Genomic DNA, 22,966 nt, shown 5'->3' with positions numbered 1-22,966 from the left:
TCTCCTTGAAAATTTGGCTGGCAGTGTTCACTTCACTTTCTTCTTTCACCCTGCTGCTGGCCCTGTCCAGTCATTATGTGCCCCCCCCTTTTCTTATCTTCTTTGCCTCTCCTCCCCTGATATATTCTTTCCTGTCTCTCTCCAGGCCGTTTTCTCAATGGCAGCTACTGCTCTTTTGAAGAGGGCGAGTGTAGCTGGCAGTCAATAACAGGCCGCGGTCTCTCCTGGAAAAGACTCCAGTCACCAGTCAAGGCAACCAGACAGATCTGCCCATCATCAGGTAGCTCAGACACGCCTTTTATCACATCACGAACACAGCTCCGATCCAACTGTGAGATGACTCGTTTGCAGGCTCTTTTAAGTTTGAGCAGTGTGACCTCATTGAAACTGACTTCAAACGAGTTATCGGGGCTTTTTTTTTTTTCACTTGATCTTAATTTTGAATATTTGAGTCTTGAATTTGTGAGCGTGGAAGGAAAACACAGCCCATCTCGATATAGCTCAAGCATGTAGACTCTTGTGACTCCAGTTAATCATCAGTGCAGTGACTCAAGTGGGTCTCATGATGCAATTTTAAAGTCTTGCTTTGCTGTGGCTTGTTTTTGTTCTCAACTATTTGCAGATCTCTCAGTAGAGTGTGGGGGGAACTATAAATGGAGCACTGTAATTTTACACTGTGATCATAACCTTTGGGGTGAGAGTTTAAAGCCTTTAGTTTAATCAGTTATAGTTCAGAATAGAGAAAATTCAGGGGAAACCCATCAAAACTGTCACTAGATTATTATTGTCACCTTTCTAAATTTTCACTAAGATATTGTAAGACAAAATATCAGTATTCCAATCGTCCTTTTGTTATAATATTAACAATACATGTACTGTTATACCATGAGTATTGTGGTTGACGTTTCATGACAGTATTCTATCAAGTAATACTCTGTGATCCCCACCCTTAGAGCTTTAAAATGATCTCAAGTATAGCCAGTGCTCTGCCCTGCACTAACAAACAACGTGATCCAGAAAATGCCTAAAGTTTTATGAGCTTTTCCTTTGTTCCTCTTCTCCATTATTTTTTATTGAATTCACCCAGGTAGGTTTTGAGTAACCTCGCTGGCAGACAAATGGCAAAAAAATAAATAAATAAATAAAAAAAGATTTTACATTTCTGACACTTATCTTTGTTATGGATGTGTGTGTGTTAAAGGTGCTACATTCACTGTGGAGGGAGGCCAGTCTAAAGGTCAGCGTGGCTCAGCATTACTGAGGAGTCCTCTCTTTCCTCCTCCTTTAAGAAACTCTCCGTGCACCGTGAGTTCCTCCACATACTGCTCACTCGGTCTGTCTTTCCAGTCTCACATTCAGAACAAACCAAGGGCAAATGTTACAAACTACCAACAACTGCTGTGATTCTTTAAAAAAATGTGGCTTTGTTTCTAGTTGATAATCATCCGTATCTCAGCTGAAAGGACAGCTGCCCCTAGACTTTATCAGCAGGTAAAAGCCCGGGACTTGGTTGGAGTGTGTCCACCTGATTTGTTTTAAAAGCAGCTTGAAATAGTGCAAAGCTGAATTTTAACCCCAAAATAATTGTTAGCTCTTTAACTCTCCATGATGCAATACTTACCTGATGATATACACTTTATCTTTAAGCATGATACACGGCAGATATGCTAATGTTTGCAGTTTAAGTTTTAGCAGGTCAGTACACTTGTTATGGATTTGTTAGGCAGCTAATTCCAGCTAATACATATTACACAATGTAAGGCTGTTTTTACTTTGAAAATGTAAGATGAGTTCAATCAATCAATCAATCTTTATTTATAAAGCACTTTTCATACAAAAATGTAGCACAAAGTGCTTTACATGATTAAAAGCAACCCACCCCACCCCATCCCGCCCTCCAATTCACTCCCCACACTCTCATTAACATAAGCGGTCATGGATACATGCACACAACTTAAATAGCATTTTTATGTTTTTGAATCAGCATATAACCTTGACTTACTTTATGTCTTGAATATGATCCCAGTAACATCTTTAGAAATCAAGCAGCAACCAGCCACGACAGCTGGTTAGCACTGAGCCACCTGTATTTCCTGTGAGACCCTGAGAGACAGTGAGGCTGACCTCGTCAGTCACAGGTTCACACATATCGCAAGTGATGCATTATTAAGATCGTGATATGCACAGAGCAGGTCTCCAGGTAAAAAAAAAAAACTTTGTACTTGACATCTTGATTGATGCTGCTGCATCTTTGATTAGTCAGATATTAATATTTCTCAGCACAGCGACCTTTGACCTTTTGTGCACATGGAAGAAGTTAAGTTGGATATGCTGAGCTGATTAAAAGGTCAAAAAGGTCGTAAAACAAGAGAACAAGTTAGCGCAACTTTAGAAGAAAAACACAGAGAAAAACTCGATGGAGGAGAAAAAAAGACGGGAAGGAAAACAAGAAAAACAAAACAACAAAAGTGATGTTGCTGCTTCTTAAGGTGCACATCAGAGGTGTCTTAGGTTTGTGGAGAGCAATGCAGGCCGTAATGCGCCGCTGCTCACAGCTTCTTGGCGCGCAGCCAAAGATTAGCAATGATTCCAGATTAACGCTCTAAATCCGTCTCTCTACACTGAACCGGTGCTGTTCAGCCTGGCCTGTCCGCTCTTGGACAACTTTGTTGAGGATATTAGCTTTGGGTATTAGCTACAGGCCGCTTTCACTTTCATGTTATTCCCAGTGTGCACGGTGCGGCGCCTGTAATCTTGATGTTTAAATGTTCACCATGTGGTCTCTCAGTTGATAAGAACCAAAACCTGCCATCCACTGGCACAATGCAAGCATTCATCCTAAAAGTGTTGAATTTAGTCATCAGGCTTAAGCCAGCATCTGTTCCACTTAAATGGTGAAACAAGAATTATGTTCTTGGCTTCAAGAAACGCTGGAGAGGGACGTGGTCACATCCTGAGACTTGCTTTTGCTGTTCAATTCTCGTGACAGCCTGTGTGTTGTTTAATTTTCAGCAGGTTTAGACCCAGCATATCCCTCCTGGAAAAGACAATGTTCGGCTGATATGTGATGAAGCATGCAGGCTGCAAAATAACTCAAATTATAATCCTGATTGAATTCTATTAATCTTAGAATAATTAGAAGTGAACAGATGGCTGTTACTGATTAATCTCAGTGCAATTTTAAATGCATTCCCCCTTGACTGATAACACATTTGGCTGGTTTCCTTCAATTCTAAAATGCTCAAAGGACGTTAAAGTTGCTGGTGTATTTATAGTTATATTTATACTAACACTATCTATATGTCTCAGAAATCATCAATGCAGCTCTGTTTTAACCTGTAGTGGCACAGTGATCATTTCAAATCTCATCCTACTTTCACAGGTGCGATTCTGGCTGTGCTTCGCAAACTTCCAGAAGGGGGCGCTGTCTCTGTGGATCGTGGAGAACAGCACAGGCCCCGACAAGCCGCGCCAACTCTGGCATTCAGCCACCGAATCCAAATCTGAAAGAGGCTGGAAACTCGTCGCACTTCCCCTTTACGGGCTGGCAGACTGGTATGACAAGTGCTTGCCTGTTTCACCGCATGTCAGGCAGCTGTGATTATATCGAGGCAACGTGTTTGGACTGTCTGAAGGCATCAAACTGACAGTTCCACTTTGAAGTGTTTAAGAGCAGTCATCGTCAGTCATCCGACTCTGATCCCAACAAACCTCTGACATGCTCACACAAATACTAAAGCGCTCCCGCAGCAAAAGAAGTCTTAAGAAACATGATAGAGAAGTTCTTCCTTATAAATGCAGATTTTCAGCATTTTCATTCCATTTTCTGGGAACATTTCCTCTCAGTTTCATAAAACTAATGAATCCCATAGGGACCCCAGTCTTATACAATGGACCTGCCATGTGTACAGTTGTACAAAATATCCACTCTTTATTCCACTTGTCTGTGATGAGAAAAAGATAAATCAATACACAAGGCTCTCTCCGTTCGCTATGCCTTCCAATTAGCTACGGCCCTGATTTCCCCTCACTGAAGAGAGAAATAATAAAAAAAATAGAAAAAAGTAAGAAAAAAATCACACACATAAGAAACTCCAGATACGGTATTTCATCTCTGTTTGCCTGACTGGGGGTTTCTTTGCCATTCAAGCTTGGATAATCCTGCTCCCCTGTGAGTGATTAATTTTTGATTCCTGGGTTATGTAGTCAGCTGTGCTTGTGCTCTTAATTAGAATGTCATGTCCGTAACCACGAGGTGAACCTGCCAGAGTTTGCACATTGACCTTTGTAGAGCTTAAATAGAATCAGAAACACAGCTTAAAGTGCAGGCAGAAGTCAGGGTATAGCAAAAAGTAAAGAACATGCAGAACATGTGGGCTGGCATGGTGTAATGTACTGAACAAAACCCCAAATAAATCACAGTGACACAAACCTCAGCTGACTGAACGGGACCAAGCGGTGACTGTTTCTTGATTTATAGAACTCTTATCTATTACAGGTTATGCAACTGCCATTGCTGCACCAATCAGCAAATGCACTTATTCACTATATTCCAGCAGAGTTAGATCACAGGAATGATATTGCTCTGCTCAGAGCCAGGATATGGTTAGTTTGACTTGGCATGAAGACTCAGGAAGGAAACAGTAGATCTGGGGTCAAAATCCACCATCAAACCTTCTTTAATACTCGCAGATAAACATGTTATGAAATGGCTCTTAGTTCCCTGTCAATATTTTCTCGATTTGATATTTAACTTATAAACCAGGGGTATCAAACATAAGGCCAGAGGTCCAGAATTGGCCTGATGCAGACTCCAATTTTGCCCACTGGAAAATGTGAGTTAGGGCACCAATTTTGGACTTCTAAGTGTATTTTTCAAAGTTTAATTGCTTTTTCTACTGAAAAAGACTTCTCCCATTGCCATTCAAACTACACCAAAGTAATTAGGTAACATAGCAATTAAATTACAGATAAGTTCCAGTTTTTTACTGTACTATAGAAATTTATATTTTAAAGGGATCTTTCTGCGAGTGAACAAAAACGTTCTGTTTTATAATTAAAGGATATTCTGCAAAACACACATTGATCTCTTACTATTTAAGTTCAGAGAGTTTTGCTGACAGATTTCTTTCATTTAGTAAACGAGCATTCCTTTATCATGTTGAAAAACTGAGAAATGCTGTTGAAATTGCCCTTCTTTTTCTTGTGTGTATATAAAATTCTTTACACCAACAGAAGGGGAGTTTTACTGGTCTGGCCAATATAAGATCAAAGTGGGCTTTACATATGGATGGATGGGTTTTCTGTGGGTTCTGTGGGTTTCATGTGGGTTTTCTCCAGGGACTCAAGCTTTTTCACAACAGTCCAATATGAATCTTAGGTTCATAAGTGATCATAATTTGGCGGCCTTGACCCTAAATTTGATAAGAAGTTGAGAGGATGGGTAGGTGTTAGTTAGCTCTATTCTGAGTTATCTGTTACAAAAATAAATGAATAGATAACTGATAATTCTAAAATGTAGCCATACAGTCTGTGCATGTGCCACAAAACCCTGTATGAGTGAGCACCGGGTGCCAGTAAAAAGGAAAATCTCCCATTTAACAGCAAGAAACCTTCAGCAGAACCACACTCAGGGAGGGACAGCCATCTCCTGTGACTGGCTGGAGATGAGAGAAAAGAGAGATGACAGAGAGAAACAAGACAACAGGCAAATTAAAGGAGAGAGAGAGAGTCAGAATGCAATAACTGATAATGATTAATGCAGAAGTGTGTGTGTAAACACAGGGAGTGAAAAGAGATGAGCAAAGAAGAATCACTCAGTGCATCATGGGAAGCTCAGCAACAGCCTAGGCCTATTGTATCACAACTAAGGGGGGACTCAAAGTCACCTGATCCAGACATAATTATAAATTTTAAGTTTTAATCCTAACTTTAAAGCAGAGTCAGTGTCTGTCTTCAAAATCTAAACTGGTTGCTGGTTTTGTAGTAGTGGGCCTACGGACTGAAGACTCAGCGTCCCATTCTACTTTTGAAAACTCTTGGAAGTATAAGTAACCCTTCGGTCTGAAAGCGAAGTGATCTGTTAGGATAATAAGAGGGTATGAGGTTCAAGCTCGCTCAGTTTAGCTCATACATTAGCACTCCATCATTTCATCAAAATATGGTAGATTCTGACTCCAATAAACAACAGTTTCCGAGTCAGTGGGTGACATCATGGTGGTTACATACAGGCTTTGATCCAACTTCTTCTTTTTACCATACAGATGTGAGATGAGTTTTTTCTCCTAACATCTGGAAAAACAAAAGGCTTGAAAAAGTGTCACTTCGAAGGTTTGCGATTAAAGCGCTTCTCTCATATATGTTTAACTATAACCATGACAATGAGTTTAATCTTCGTAAAAGTCAAACTGTCCTTTTTGTTCGTCTGTTAAATAGCAAACCTTGTGACACACAATGCACACTCTCAAAGGCCAATTCTCAGTGGGAGTTTTCTTAAAGCACAATAAATTTTCTCATTGTTTCAGACAGAAGCTGTCTCACTATTCACAGGTTGTGAGATGTTAAAACTCCTCTGCCTCTCCACAGGTTCTTTCTCTATTTCAGCACTGAAAATGGACCTGGACCCGGTTCTGCCATTTCTGTGGACAACGTCTCTTTCAGCATGGACTGCTTCTTGGCATGTGAGTGTTTTTAAAAAAGCATTACTCCTTCCTTTTTTCGGAATTTCGTATCAGGCTGTGGCTGGATTATAGAAATTGTTTGACTGATTGCTTGATTGATTGGCCGTGACATGTACAAAGAGGAAACACTGGGGAGGATAAAAAATTAAAAAAGAATTTCTACTTCAGCGAAACTTAAGTAAACAGTTAAAGTTACCCAAGGCAATTCAATTAATAATCAATACAGGTCAGCCTCATGTTCATGTTTCACAGAGAGGAGATTTAAGTGAGCATCAATTTAAACCTTTGGAAGAATTCATCAAGGATTTACTTTTTCATTATTTATTCATTCCTACCCATAATATGGCACGCTATATGCTTGCATAAGACTTTTCGTGAGACCTATTTTGGACTTCTCAGTAAAGATTCCTGCTCTGTTGCTCTCTCCGTTAAATGTACTGCTGCTTTCCCTTTAGACAGACTGACAGATCTCTATGGAAATTATATGTAATAGTAAATTCCTTAAATCACTTTCTTTGAGAACCTCGTACGTGTCTTGAAATGTCAGAACTGGTGCTTGCTGATTCACGAGGGCTTATGTTCCAATGTCACACTGCTCGCTTATAAAGGTCAAGCTTTCCGTCACCTTTCCAGATATTTTTGTGTCATAATTGAGATGGTTTATCAGTATAAAAACACGAGTGAGATGACAACCATGTAAGAATGAGAATGAAAGGTTAGGAGTTCAGTGCCTCCTTCCATCTGTGCCTATCAGAAGGAACCAGTTTGAACTGTGACTTGAATAGTAATGTGTGAGAGCATCCTTTGCCTGAATATAGCTCTGACAATGTGAACTTTATTTAAATATAACAGTGCCTTCACCCTGGGCAAAAAAACAACAACAAAAATGACAAGGGCATGAGTGGTACCCACAGGCAGACAGTTGTTTGTTTTCCCTGAGTTTAATTTAATATCTCGTGATAGTTGGTGGATTATAACACTGGCCAATTTAAAGCTTTCTGTGGCATCACACATGATTGCTATAGCCACTGAAAAGTCAAAAACAAGGTGTGGGGGAAAAAAACATTTAGTTCAGGACCACTGAAGTCAACAAGAGATTGATGTTAGCATCTGCAGTAATTTATATTTGGCAGCATGGCTCGCCTCTGGGATCTTCCGTGCACAGCTGGAAAGCTGGAGGCAGCACTGAAGTGCGCAGGCATCAGGGACAACAGATATGACACTGATCTAGTGAAACAGCCTAAAAGGAGGAATTGTAGTGGAGGTGGGTTGCATAGCGGCTTGCAGGGTAGGGCAGGCTAAAGAAACTTAAACAGCCTTCTCTTTATACCCCGTTAATAGAACAGTATCAGACGATCAGGTTTTGAGAACAGCTGATGTTCTGGGATCACACCTGAACTAATAATGTTCTTGATTCAACAATAATAAAATAACAAAATGAAACAAGCAAACCCACTCTGTAAACTAAACTGAATTGGAAACAAAAATGAAATTAACGAGTAATGCAAAAGTGTTATGACTTTGATACAATTACAACAACGCAATGAAAGATAAAACGTTGAAAATTATTCAGTTATTGCGTGAGCTACCGAAGCATGTTATTTAAGGAGCACTTTTCATCCAAATGTAAAAGAAAAAATAAATGTGAATGGCACACAGAATCTGTGCCGTATCACCGTTAGATGATTAATTTTTTCATCAAATTGAGATATAATCTCAACACTACTGCCGTTACTCTGAAATGCAATCAGATAGCGTAGCTTTATCTGGTGTATATAATTGAGAAATTGTTGTTGATCCAGGCTGGAGCTTTGTCACCTTCACCCTGTGCCGTACAGACTTTCTGGATCACGGACTCTTTATTTAAAGAGATTACGTTTTCCAGCAGATATTTGCACAACAATTTGCGTGTTATGTCCTCCAGAGCAGAGGCACTGGTGTGGCAGTGCTGAAGGATCACTCATTCCTGTTGCACTCACTTCTCAGATGGCAAGTTCTTAATCTGGACCCAATATCTATTACCTACTGCTATACTTGACACAGTCACTTTTTATCGCCTATCAATCAGGCTGGTTGATGGGAGATGCTGAAGCTCAGCAAAAGATGTGATTTCCAGGAGTGATCCCAGTGACTGATTAGCATGATGGATTCCTGAACGGGAAGGCTCAGCCTTGTAATGTGTTTCGGTGAGAAAACATAGTGCGAACACATTATGCAGAGGATCAGCCACCCGTGGCCTCTTCCCTACATTTCTACAGGCTTTTGTGTGATGTATAGTTTGGCAAGCATGTGCGCTTGACGATGCATCCATTGCCCTTCAGGTGTTGGACCAGACTGTCATTTTTATCATTTTATCCTCAGCAGAATCAATAAATTAGTTTATTGGGTTAGACAGCGCAGGAAGTTCATCCTTTTCTCTCTGGCATGTGCCATAATTTCTTTTCCCACGCACTCAGATGCATTAACAGGAGGAAGCAGCTGCTTCTATAGAGATCCCCAAACATTAGAGTGTGCCTCCTCAGTACCCGGTCCTTGACTTCGCTGAATAGTCATAATAGCACTTCTCCAAACGTTTACCTCTGCAAAAGATGAAGTTAAATTGTTGTTCTGAAAGCTGAATCACCAGTTTTGTAGTGATGTCTTTATTGGCTGTATCCATGTAGCCGTCGTGTAACTTGGGTATCAAGGGACTACAGAAATTTGTTCATTTTAGCAATTATCACTTGCACATGTCTGTGTTAATAAACATGACACAGCATGTACCAGCAAGTGCTAACGTTCTACAGTCTCCCCATGCATTCAGAGCGACGGCATGTGGTGCCAGTTGAAATCCTTTTTCATTCCCTAGACATCAAATATGCCATATTTGATCAGTGGTGTAGATCTCACTTCCAACTTTTACATATGGAGGCTTACTTGAAGTCGTGTTGTGACAGTACCCCAAATCCTGATCTTTTCCTTAATCTACTAACCCTAAACCTTACCAGAAAGTGAGAGTGAAAGTAAGAAGCAAATAAGGAAGCAGTGGAATAATAAAAATAAAAATAAAGCTCTGCTACAGGACATGAACTTCAATCTTTTGGCAGATAGCTTGTGACTCACTCCACCTTCCAAACACGGATTACCGGTGCTTGTCGTATCTCTGTGGCAGCAGAAAATCATAAAAGAAGGGCACTATTTGACACGTTCAGATGAGAATGTGTTGTTTATTCATTCCATGTGTGGCCAGGTCCGGGTTTATCAGCAGCTTTATTCTCTTATTTTTGCAGCAGCGGATCAATCAACATTCACAGCAAAGGTTTAGATATGGCATGCACAAGTAAACAGAGAAATAAATGGAAAAAATGTTGTATTTTTGGGCAGCATTTGTAGGAACGTGTAGGAGATTTAGTCTCCATATTGTCAGAAACTGACTGTCAACATGATCAGTCTGTGTGGATACTTCTGAGAGCTATCACAATCTGGAGATATTTTGAGCTTGTGCTTGGGAGGTAACAAGGTGAACCCCCCCACCCTCTCTCTGTGGCTGGCCTCTGGTGAGCTTCAGGTAGCTTACGGCACCCTGCTAATGAACAGTGACAGCCACGCTGGCTGTTGCCTTGCCCTGTGGTTCATGCTGCTCCGTGGTGGACCTGCTGAGTCTTTCTCTTGCTCCAGCGGCATACCAATGCTGTGTGCAGCAGCTCCGTGTGTTCCTTAGTTCTGCAGCGGCATGTTACCATGCTGAGAATAACAATGCTGTGAGCTTTATTAGCAACTTTGTTGAAAATATAAGAAGTTCCTGAGCTCGTGTGCCGCAACACTTCTAAGAATCTTTCACTGGTGTGTAGGTTTTCTTTTTCTTACCCTCACAATCAAACACATTGCAGTGACTTGCTTGCTGTGATCCATCAAATCTGCACATAAACTCTATCAGTATCAAAGCTCCCAAGCAGCGAAGAGTTGGACAGTCATATTAATTTGAGGATTACAGGGCTAGGGAATGAGCTATTGATTTTTATGCTGGCTGATTTTAAGAAAGCAGTGTTGAGGGTTTTTAAGCTTTGAAGACAAAAATTACAAGATTCTTTTACCGCGAGGCATTTTCAGTCAAGACCAAAGCCATCTGATTCAGTACAGAGCTTTGGTGTATATTTAAAGCCCAACTTTTAATAATACATATTACCCAGAGGAACTCAGGTGAAGCTGCGGCTCAAGTGTACAGAACATTAAGGTCAAGATGTTTGCTCTGAGTTAAAGCGAGCAGGTTTTTTTCCTGACCAGATGCAACTCTGGCACATAGTAGCTTTCTAAACCTTTCAGCTGTTGAGGGAGTCCCCTGCCATATTGTCATAAATGGTGAGCCTTCAGCCTGAAGTGACAGGGGAGCCAGAGAGGAGAAGAGGGAATGTTGTTGTGGTAAAATGATTACAGAGATAAAGATGAAAAGTGTTGTTTTTGTCCCCCGACACTGACATAATGACAACGAAGAGAGCAGGCCTGATTTGTTTTCACCGTGGAGGCGAACGACACGATGTGGGGAGCTTATTGGCTCGTCACAATTAGTGAAGTTGTAGTTGGATTTGAGCTTCTTATTCACGTCTTTTCCAGCATCTTGAAAACAGCACTGACTCATCGGTGGGTTTCCAGTGTTATATGGAGCTGCAGGCTTTTACTCCAGTACTACTCGTGGCTCAGAAAAGCAAAGATGGAGAGAGAAATTCTCATGAACCTCTAAATCATCCTTTGCTGCTGTTTGCCATTCAGGGCAGCCCTATAGAGACTATCAGGCAGCTACAGTACAAACAAACTGTGTGCCATTCTGCTGGTGAGCAAGACAGGCCAGTCTGCAGCTACAAACCTTCTCTTTTCTCTCGCTGTATGAAATGCAAATAGACCCTGTAACCATGTAATCATCCTCTCAGTTCGATATGCAAACCAAAAATAGAACTTCATATGCAGGTCATATGCACAGAAGAGCATCATTTATGATTTATTGTTTGCATGCTTCAAGTATCTACACTGAGCACATTGAAAGTGTTAAAATAAACCTGCCAGTGTTTGGCTGTGTAGCTCAAACTGCAACAGTTTCTTTTGTTTTAAAGCCGAGTGGGAAGCCTGACGTCTCTGTGTGGCATGTGTGCACCTTTGCTGTAAAGTGACATATCCGAAGCAGGGCTAGCACAACAGCAGGCTGTCGAGATCTGGACCCGCCCCCTTATTTGTTGTCGTACAGTTGCGTGACGGCAGCATTATCGGAGCAACAGATCTCAGCAAAGCTTATCTGACATTTTTGGAAAATAATCTCAGTTGTACAAGAGTCCTGTGCATTCACATCAAACCACAGGGGTCATGTAGTAACAAACCTCTGAGGGTTTTATTCTGCACAACGGTATATCAAAGAAATGAGATGCTGGGCAGAACTCTCCAACAGAAGCATGGCCTCTCCTTGGAAACGGAGCTCAAGCCACAAATGTACGAGCTGAAACGTAGCTGGCTTTTGAAATAAAGTGAAACCTTTGCTCGTGCCAGTGCATGCTCTGCAGTCTCTTCTGTAATGACTATTTGAATTTTAGATTTCACTGCATTGTCCTGCAGGATGTTGTTGGACATTATTTGTTTTAATCATTCCATGAATTTCTCATTACGCAAATGAATTGCGTTACGTTCGGTTGACAGCATTACATCGATTGTTCTTGGTGCCTACACAGATTTCTTTAACACCAGTCTTTTGTACCACTGATTGCAGTGAATGGACCTAATCAGAAAACATGGATTCAGTCAAACAACAATAGGAGCTCCACCTCTATTGAAAACCCGAGAATGGGGACGGGGGTACATGCTTTTTTTAAGGTTAACATCCAATCATTTTAGTAGTTAAAATTCTACCTTACTTTAACATCTTTGGGAGAAAAAACAGTCCCTGCTCTCTGTCTCGAGCCCTTATCTGTGGGAGTTTTGCCTTCAAGACTTAATTCTGGGTTTGAATTTGAGGCAGAAGAGATCAAGGTACCAACAGGTTTATGATCTCAGTCCTGGGAATGCAGTGAGGCCAGAGGCTTGATGGATTGCTACAAAATACCCAGACTGAATGTGCTTACCCATCTACAGTAGGACAGAGGCAGGCAGAGATGTAGTGGGGCTCGCTTGTTATGCATTCGTCTCCTCCTGTATGGCCAATGGTGGTACAAATGAAAGAATGACCCCTGCTGGTGGGTCTGCATTTCTGTGCCAGCAAGGGGTTTGCAGTTACTCTGCCTTTTTTTTTCTTTTCTTTTCTTTTTTGCTTTTCTTCAGTATAAGAGCAACAGGATTTTTATTTATTTTTTATTGCTGCAGATGAAGTATGACAACACAGAGCCTTCTCAATAAATCCATTGTGTTCTATTTCAGCCAATGGCGAGTTTCCACCGGTGGTAACTACACCCGGGCTGCCGTTTAGACCAACTATCAGGACTCCGCCCCCTTCCATTAGGAGCCCACCGATGATCTTCCCCACCACAGATTACTGTAAGTGCAAGTTTGATTGCTACCATTCAGCTGAAAGTGAGCGATGGTCAGGTCAGATGCAGTTTCACTGTACAGGAGAGCTGTCTCCATCTCCTTCTGTCTCTTTTTCTTCACTTCTCTTCTTTTTCCTCCTACATCAAACTCACACAGACCCCTGCTTCTCACATTTAATACTGATTCCCTCTTACCCCACACGTGCTAAGCCTCAGCCTGGCACAAGGCATGGACTGCAACAAAGTAAGTGTGCCCCCTACTGGTGTGTCCCACATCCACATTTGAGCGAGTGCTGCAGAGCTCTCCTTTGGCATTAAATGGAGCAGGACGGGCAGTTTTGAAGTGTAAAATCCGCCAATTTGTCTCCTGAGAATGTCAATGGAGTCGGTTACACAGGCTTGACATTTTCCACCTCACACTCTCTCACTTCTGTGCTTCAAAAGGTTAAAGACAAGCAAGAGATTCAATTTCTATATTTAAAGTCATAACTTGGAGTTACTTTCATATCATACCTGTTCTGAAACACATTTCTTCAGCTAGAAGCTTTGAAGTACTTTGAGACACGCTGAAGTAGTTGAGGCTTTTCTGCTGAAAGTTATCAGGCAGTTTGACTTTGGAGAAACACAGGATGGAAAATTGTTTGTGAAGAACATGTTCCCTCTATTTGAATGGGTACCTTTTGTATTCTGAAATTATTTCTACCAAGCGTGAATACAAAACACTTCATACGAATTTTAAATACATGTGAGCTGTTTTTCCAGTCCAAACACGATTGGTATGAGCTGCATTCTCTCACTCTAGGACTGTAATTGGATTCATCTATATCTTGTTTTCTCTCCCATGAGGCATAAAAGGCTGTTATAGCATTCATATGCAGTTAAAGCCAGCAAATCAATTTTGTAGTGTATATAGACTCATCTTGTATTTGAAACCGGTTAGACAACTCACACTAACACACTGTGGGCAGAAATTTGCTTGGATAATAAGTGTGACATACTTTTTTGACCCTGGAAATTACTTCTAATTATAATAGAATTTAAAATTATTATTGCTGGAGAAACTGTGGTGAAAGGAAAGCAAACTACAATCATGCTCTTTTTATTCATGTAAATACATTTAAATTAGATGTCTTTAAGTTTGTGGAAGAATGTTTCAGATTTAAAAGTGGAGCACTGTATTTAGAAAACTTTCCATTAGCCTTAATCACGATGATAATTTCTTTATATAGATTCTCAAGAAAAGCAGTTTAGAAGCAAATAACGCATAGGTGAAAAAAGAGTAACCTTTGTAACATTGCCTGATGAGTGCTAATGACTAAATAGAGTGCACCTGTGTGTAATCTAATGTCAGTACAAATACAGCTGCTCTGTGACGGCCTCAGAGGTTGTCTAAGAGAATATTGGGAGCAGCAACAACACCATGAAGTCCAAAGAACACACCAGACAGGTCAGGGACAAAGTTACTGAGAAATTTAAAGCAGGCTTAGGCTACAAAAAGATTTCCCAAGCCTTGAACATCCCATGGAGCACTGTTCAAGTGATCATTCAGAAATGGAAGGAGTATGGCACAACTGTAAACCTACCAAGACAAGGCCGTCCACCTAAACTCACAGGCCGAACAAGGAGAGCGCTGATCAGAAATGCAGCCAAGAGGCCCATGGTGACTCTGGACGAGCTGCAGAGATCTACAGCTCAGGTGGGGGAATCTGTCCATAGGACAACTATTAGTTGTGCACTGCACAAAGTTGGCCTTTATGGAAGAGTGGCAAGAAGAAAGCCATTGTTAACAGAAAACCATAATAGAATAGAATAGAATGCCTTTATTGTCACTATACAGTTGTACAATGAGATACAGAGTCCTTATACAGAGATAAGAAGTCCCGTTTGCAGTTTGCCACAAGCCATGTGGGGGACACAGCAAACATGTGGAAGAAGGTGTTCTGGTCAGATGAGACCAAAATGGAACTTTTGCCAAAATGCAAAACGCTATGTGTGGTGGAAAACTAACACTGCACATCACTCTGAACACAACATCCCCACTGTCAAATATGGTGGTGGCAGCATCAGGCTCTGGGGGTGCTTCTCTTCAGCAGGGACGGGGAAGCTGGTCAGAATTGATGGGAAGATGGATGGAGCCAAATACAGGGCAATCTTGGAAGAAAACCTCTTGGAGTCTGCAAAAGACTTGAGACTGGGGCGGAGGTTCACCTTCCAGCAGGACAACAACCCTAAACATAAAGCCAGCGCAACAATGGAACGGTTTAAAACAAAACATATCAATGTGTTAGAATGGCCCAGTCAAAGTCCAGATCTAAATCCAATCGAGAGTCTGTGGCAAGATCTGAAAACTGCTGTTCACAAACGCTGTCCATCTAATCTGACTGAGCTGGAGCTGTTTTGCAAAGAAGAATGGGCAAAGATTTCAATCTGTAGATGTGCAAAGCTGGTAGAGACAGACCCTAAAAGACTGGCAGCTGGAATTGCAGCAAAAGGTGGTTCTACAAAGTATTGACTCAGGAGGCTGAATAATTACGCACACCCCACTTTACAGTTATTTATTTGTAAAAAATGTTTGGAGTCATGTATGATTTTCATTCCACTTCTCACATGTACACCACTTTGTTAACAAGCTAACAAGCTTGAAAGTTAATATTTAGTGCGGCCAGCTTTATTCTTCAGTACAGCCTGAGCTCTTAGGCTCTTAGCTTTTCTTATTTCTTTAAATAGTCTTCATGGATGACTGAGTAGTTTTACAATTGGCTGTAGGCACTCAATTACTTGTTGTACATATTAATGGTGATTACAACCAAAATTTTACATTTGGATTCATCACTCCAGAACACCCTTTGCCACTGATTTTCAGCCCAGTTCTTAGCCACATTTCCACTCAGACCAATTCTGATGAGGCTTCAGTGAGCAGTGGATGGATCAAGTGAAGGGCCAGATGCATTACTGTGGTCCCATGTCAGGTCTTGCTAGGTTTTATTAACCTGTTTCATAAGAACACGACTTTCAGATTCTGTTCATCTGCCGTTTGTCATGTTTTTAGCTAATAGCTCTTTAGTTATCACCTTGTTGGTACAAACATATGTTGTTTTTTTTTAGGCATTTTTCACAGAGGAAAAAAATGATTTTTGGAGAGGCTGCTGGTAACAAAGTGCCTAAAAATACACAGGCCTCTTTTTATGCTTGAATGATTCACAGGTCAACATGGCCTAACCCTCCACCTCAAAGAAAAAACGTTTCTGTGAAAACATTCAGGTACAAGCAATGGACTGAAAAACCTTGAAAAACCTTCAGAAAGTTTCAAGAACTACTGCTCAAGGCCACTTTAAAAAACTGTCTCCCTAGAAGGAGAATATATGGAAATGATATGTGGCTCAAGACTTTTACACAGCACTGCAAAAGCAAAAACATTTAATTTGTCATAACTGTCAAAACCGTATATGAGCAAGCATGTGCACTTGTTATACTTGTGGACTGGTTTTATACAACTTTTTTCTTAGTTGTAGTTTGGGGGGAAAAGCTGTTGCATTCTAACCACACTGCAACACTTTCTAAGCTCGTAAAAGGAAAATAATTAATCTTATCTGTTTTATGGGTTTTCTGTGCTAAGACAGAAAACGCAGTAGTTGGCCGGCATTGTTCTGTTTTCATATCTTTTTTTACACTTAATTTGACCATACTGTAGGTCTAATTAAAAACATACCACGGGAAAAGCTTTTTTATTAAGTTTCAGACCATTGCATTGTGCTATATATTAAAAAAGAGCTTCTGTAATTCGGTGACATCACTCAGTGATTAGCTGATCAGACGGCTGCTTATTTTACAAAGAGCATTCGATCTACTGAATAGCAGCTGATCAATGCAACTACTTTGCTCTCAGCCCAGAACCGCTGATGCTCACCAACCCAGAAGTGCAAATGCTGTAAATATTTTTACATATAAAGTTTCGCTGGTGATCAGATGCAAGAACACTTAGCCCAAAGTGACCCAGCGTTGAGTAAAAATTGGTGTGTAGAGGATCTAATGAGCTCATTTGTGCACTTTTCATGCAGCTTATCTGATCTGTGATGTGAGTCTCTCTTCAGTCGTGAACACAGAGCAGGCTGTTTATCTCTGAAGGGTCAAACAGGGATGGTTGCATACATAAGTGCTGACCAGCTAACATTATTTGTTAATGTTTGCAGACTGGAGGGCATGGGTTGGTCAGCAAACAAGAGCAACTCAGCCTATCAAGTTGATCTTTAATGCTAAGCAAGAAAAATGGCATTTCAGTGCAGCGTTATACAAATGAGTGTTTGTTACATGGATTTTGTTGCAAAGGCAGCAACAAAAAGGCCATTTTAATGTGCTTACACAGGTAATACTCGGCATGGTTACAATAAAAATGGCAGCAGAAGTAAATCTCCTCAGAGAAAGATGGGACTTTGAGATCACACTGCTCTCGCCCTTGTGATTATCATAGATATTAACTCAGGGGAAAGAAGCTGAACTTCGGTTATATGTCGGCCATTTCAAAGACAGCCTTGAGCGGTTAGCATTCGTGGGGCGTCTCTCTTCACCCCTTCTGGAGCTGATGCTTTGACGTCTCCAGGGCAGGACGGCAAGCCTGATGAGGGTTTTAGCTCAGCAGACCTGTCACTCCAACACGGCTCTCCTCTTCCTCCGACACGCTCAATGATTAACCCCACCGAACATCAACGTCTCTTGTCTCCTCTCACTCTCTCCTTCATTTCTCCCTTCACTCTCCCGCCATATCTGCTCCCAGGACATCTTGTCCCCGTTTATTTCCAGATTTGCTTCCCATTTTTGCCACGGAAAAGCCGTTATTGAGTCTCTGTTAGTTCACATTATTGCCTTCTCACCCAGCCGCCCTGTCTCTCTGTCAGAGCTCACTCTTATCTCCGTGTGTTGTCCCACTTCTTCCTTCTGATCCCTCTCCCCCCGTCACCCTGACTTCACCTTCACTCTTTTCTGTCTTCTTGTTCTTTCCCCTGGTCCCCGTTGATTCCTCTCTATCCTGGCAACAGACACTTTTATTTCCCACCACCACTGTGCTGTATGCCACCCGCAACTCACTGCTGACTCATCAGCTGCTTTTGGGGGATGAGGGTTGAGTAAGTCAACTTATATTAGTTTGCTTCACTTTCTTCCTCTGATTACCTCGTCCGATGGGAAAGAAATACATCGCTAACTTCAAAATGAGCTCCAGGCCTATTTTGTGACCATGTGCTCTGAGAGTGTGTGTGTGGGTGTTTGGCTTGATAAAGATTGGTTTCTTTAGATGATAAAACAACTTTACAATAGGCACTGCTGCAATACATAAACACATCCTTTATTTACTTATCGAGCAGGATGTACAAGCATTAGCTTCTTTGAACACAGTACTTTTCAATAGCTAGGTGTCCGACTTTCATTCACACATCAGCAGACAACAAGAACAAGTTGTGTAGTAGATTTTAAAAAAAAAAAAACAAAAAAAAAAACTGGCGTTAAATCAAAGACAGACGGGATGCTGATTGAGGCAATCCAATTGGTTCTTGAGAGTAACTGACAGCAGCTGTTGGTCCCTGAATGATTCATGCAGAAAGGAGTTTTGGCCCGTTTGTGCTCACTAATTAGCTGCACAGAGGAGAAGAAGGAGTCTTCATTGGTTACTTGTTCATCAGCACCAGCCTGCAGCAATCACTTAACTAGTTGCTAATATTTTGGCAGGGTGGGGTTAGTTACTAAGACAGATCTGAGACTGATAAGGATGAAGGTGCTCAAGAACTTCTACTCCTGCACCATCGAGAGCGTCCTGACGGCAAACATCTGCACCTGGTTTGGGAACAGCACCAAGCAGGACAGACGAGATCTGCAAAGAGTGGTGCGCTCAGCCGAACGCATCATTCAATCAGAGCTCCCTGACCTGCTGTCCATCTACACCAAGCGGTGCAAGTCCAAAGCTAGGAAGATTATGATGGACCTCTCCCATCCCAACAATGGACTCTTCTCACTGTTGAGGTCTGGGAAGCGCTTCCGCTCCCTTAAGGCCAAAACAGAGAGAATGAGGAGGAGCTTCTTCCCCCAGGCTATTCGGGCCCTGAACCAGGTGTAGGACTGGACTCTCCCACACACGTCACTATAAGACTGGACTCTCACACACATCACCACACGCACCACCACACATTTCCTATATTCCTATAATCCTATAATTCCTATAATTTATAATCTTTATAATCTCTTCTGCTATTTGCACATTCTTTACTGTAAATTCCCAAGTTAATTTGTAAATTTTGTAGTAAACTGTAAATTGTAAATATTGTAAAACTTTTCTTCTGTCATTTAATGGTCGGGCATTGTACAGCTACAAGCATTTCACCCCCATGTCATACTGTGTATGGTTGTGTGTGTGTGTGTGACAAATAAAATGTGAATTTGAATTTGAATTTGGATGCAAAACAGGCTCTTGTAATTAACTGGACTCATTTGCTTCATAAGCTCTGTGCTTAGCATTCAGATCCTGTTCATAGCTTGCCAGCCTTGATCCATCTTTCTAATTGTTGGCCCAGAGAGGACAACTGTCACTGGATAAGGACGATACATGCTAAGAGAGGAGAGTCTTTGTACTTGCGTTTTGCTTACAGTGTGTCTGTGATGATTCCTGTAGCTTCAAAAGTTGTTGGCCTGGACATTTCTGGAGGTACTGGAGAAAATGCCATTTAATAGCATGATAAAGCTTTCTTTTGAATAGAAAACTGAAATAAGGTCTGTTCTGTTCCAAAAATGGCCTATTAGGCTCACAATCAGACCCAATTGTTTGTTTGTTTTTTTATTTATTTTTTCCATTCAGGGCTGGATTCATTTGGCTCAACAAGTCTTGCAAAAAAATTTAAATAGTTTATTCATAATTTATTGTAGCTGTCGCGGCAATGAAGTGGAAATGAAGCTAAACCAACATTGACTTTAGAGGACTGATAACAAAACTGGAGTTATTTTTCGTTGTGAACCCCAAAGAAAAACAAAAATATCAGCTCTGAGATAGCAGAGTTAATTTTTTTCCCTGGAATAAGCAGATCCTTGTTTTCAGGCCGGTGCTCAGACCTGACACAGAACTGCACAAAAACAATAGGCGGCAGCATTTTAGAATGTGATCCAGGAAGCCCGGCTTGAGTAAAGGATGCATGAAGATCGAGTGAACACCAGACAGGCTGGTGGTCAGCACTGTTGTCTTAAAGCTTATTGGTCCTGGGTTTGAGCCACTGGGCCCTCACTATGTTGAGTTTGTACTTAATCACCATGATTGGTCGGGGGGCAAAAACAGAAAGTCTGCTTTCTCCCGAAATCAAAGCCATGTTAGGTTCATTCTTCTGTCACTGCACCGCTGTTCCACTCAGTGGGTGGGTAATGCAGGAAAAGTGTTTCCTTCTCGACAAACGCCACCATAAACAGCTGAAATATGCTTTTCTGTTGGCGAACGTGGACTTTTCAACTTTGTCCGTTGAAGTTATGTTACTTTGCAGCAAAAGCTTAACCCGTATTCAACTTTTCTGACACGCAGTCCTCTTTGTGCGTTGCCATCCACTCTGCGTCGACCACCTGGGTCCATTCAAATAAATGAAAGGGCTGCTTTTTTTCGTTTTTCTCACAGCATACCTGCGAGTCTGAATGAAGCCAGAATAAGGTCAGTCGGTCTGAACAAGGCCTTTCTCCATTTGGACAAAAAGCAGATCTGAACCCTAATAAGCCAATTATGGCTGAAGTTAAAGTTAAAAATACTAGAATTAGAGCATTTATACCTTTGAAAGCATGCTCACAGAAAGTCTCCCAGTGATGGTGAGAGTTTCCTGGAGCTGGAATCTTTTGTGTGTGTACTGAAACACCCTGTGAAATATCCCAGGACCACCTAAGGTTGTTTGTGTTGTTTTGAAAAATGTTCAGAGGGGATAAAAACTGTTGGAATTACTGTCAGTGGTGCAACCCAATCAGAGACGTATTTCTCAACGCTGGGTCTCTCTGTTTCTCTCTCCCCCTCTGATGCGACTTGTCTGGAACAATTTCTCGCTGATGAAAGTGTGCAGCTTTGCCCCTTTCTATAAGTGACACTCTGCCATATTAATTCATTTCAGATCTACATTCATAAACGTGTTATCTGCCTGAGATTACAAATCATAATTGAGGAGGCAATTCTGGGTCTGTAGGGGTTTGTCTACACTGGCTTGTTAGAGTTTAACCCAAGAAGAACGCAGTTTTCAGACATTTCTGAAAGCTGATTTTTAGTCGATGAGCCTAATGGGCAAAGCTAGCTCCATGAAGGCTCATTAAGCCCATTATGAAACACATTCACAATCCACAGTCTAATGTCACCACATCAGTACCGAGGTGAAACCTTTTATCCTACATCCTTGACATCCTGAGATAAAGAGCTTTTATCTGACTGCAGCGCCGACAGTGAAACGACAGTACAGGAATCCACACGGCTATTACTGCTATGGTTACATTCATTTTCAGTGAGAGGTTAGCTTATCCTACTTATTGATAATTATTACGAATGATTGAAGCGCTATTAAAAAACATTTTCCCTGATAAAGATTCAATAAAGTACAGAGCCTTCCAGGCTTAATTACTTTTGTGGATTAATTCATTATCTGTTCTCCGAGTCGCAGCCTATTACAGGTACAATTACATTCAGCTCATTTGTGTGTTCAGATCATTTCATACGTTTGCATGGAACAGATAGAATTAGTCTGTGATTCTTCATTACTTGGGCTCCACTACTGTTATCTCCTGTGTCAGACCTGTGGCGTTGATGCAGGAAACTTCATCCGGTGCCAGGGTGAGGCCTTCATCACAAAAGCAGATTGTGGAATCTATGTCTATCTCGTGGCATTCATTGCTCTCACAGTGGCTGCAGTTCTGCACCGGGCTGATGATCACCTCGCCATCCCCCTCCATACCTGTAGGCATCCACGCACACACACAGACACAAAAACACAGCAGAGCACAGGTTTCTAAAGCGAACAGGATTTGATTAGATGGCTCTAGGATGTACTCTGGTTAAATGAGCCAAAGTTCAATAACGCTCCTGATGTAATTTACAGGAAATAGTCCTGATTAAAGGATCTATGAAAAAAAAAAAAAAAAAGAAAGAAAAACTTCCCAAGGTTTCACTCTCCACGCCATCGTGATCCAGCATATGGTATCCTCACTCACAGAAAGAAAGGAGACTGTGTAAGCGGTAAATAAAAACAGAAGATGGTGACCTGCAAATCAAATAACGCTTATATTAAAAGGTAAACATCAAATACTGAAAGAGAAATTTGATTGGGTTTGGAACATCATGGTGTAAATTTGAAAAACATTGGATGAGGCGTCATATCTCATTCATGATTCCTTCAAGTTTCCCAATTTTTAGTTATTTTTAATTAAACATATAGTTTAAATAGTTTCCAAATTGCTCTATTCGGTTTGTATTTACATCTTATAACATGAAACACGGTTGCATCTTTCTCCAGTTCTTGTGTTCACAAAGCCTTGAGGTCAAGGTCACTGAGATTCAAACTTGTATTAAATTTTTAGTAGATCAATACAATTTCAAAATCCTCAGTGACTTCCTTCTTGAGTTTCAGAAGATTTTCAGAAAACCTGACCTCTGACTTTGACCCCGAGTTCAAGGTCGAACTTGTCTGAGATTTTAGTATGGTATCAATTTGACAACCCTGTAGGTAGCTCGTTAACGGAGATTTGCCGTGTTGTGGCGTTAACGTCATTTCAACGAGATTAACGCTGACAGCACTAGTGGGAACACAGAATATAAAC

At 41.2% G+C, this 22,966-nt stretch overlaps 1 protein-coding gene across 3 annotated transcripts in view; it reads left to right on the top strand.

Annotated features, from left to right (window-relative positions):
• Window positions 1-14,531, top strand: part of LOC120739944 (ALK tyrosine kinase receptor-like) — a 352,648-nt gene extending 338,117 nt beyond the window's left edge. For all 3 annotated transcript variants that reach the window (XM_040041948.1, XM_040041947.1, XM_040041949.1), the window contains exons 7-11: window positions 146-280; window positions 1,202-1,305; window positions 3,383-3,555; window positions 6,586-6,680; window positions 13,053-14,531. In XM_040041948.1, coding sequence (XP_039897882.1) covers window positions 146-280; window positions 1,202-1,305; window positions 3,383-3,555; window positions 6,586-6,680; window positions 13,053-13,480 — 935 coding nt within the window. In that variant the 3' untranslated portion in view covers window positions 13,481-14,531. The remainder of the gene's footprint in view (window positions 1-145; window positions 281-1,201; window positions 1,306-3,382; window positions 3,556-6,585; window positions 6,681-13,052) is intronic.
• Window positions 14,532-22,966: the final 8,435 nt, after the last annotated feature.

This window comes from Simochromis diagramma, unplaced genomic scaffold (assembly GCF_900408965.1).
Source record: "Simochromis diagramma unplaced genomic scaffold, fSimDia1.1 OVJJ01000304.1, whole genome shotgun sequence".
NCBI classification, from domain to species: domain Eukaryota; kingdom Metazoa; phylum Chordata; class Actinopteri; order Cichliformes; family Cichlidae; genus Simochromis; species Simochromis diagramma.
The sequence above is the reverse complement of the archived record's forward strand: the minus strand, read 5'-3'. Positions and strand labels throughout refer to the sequence as shown.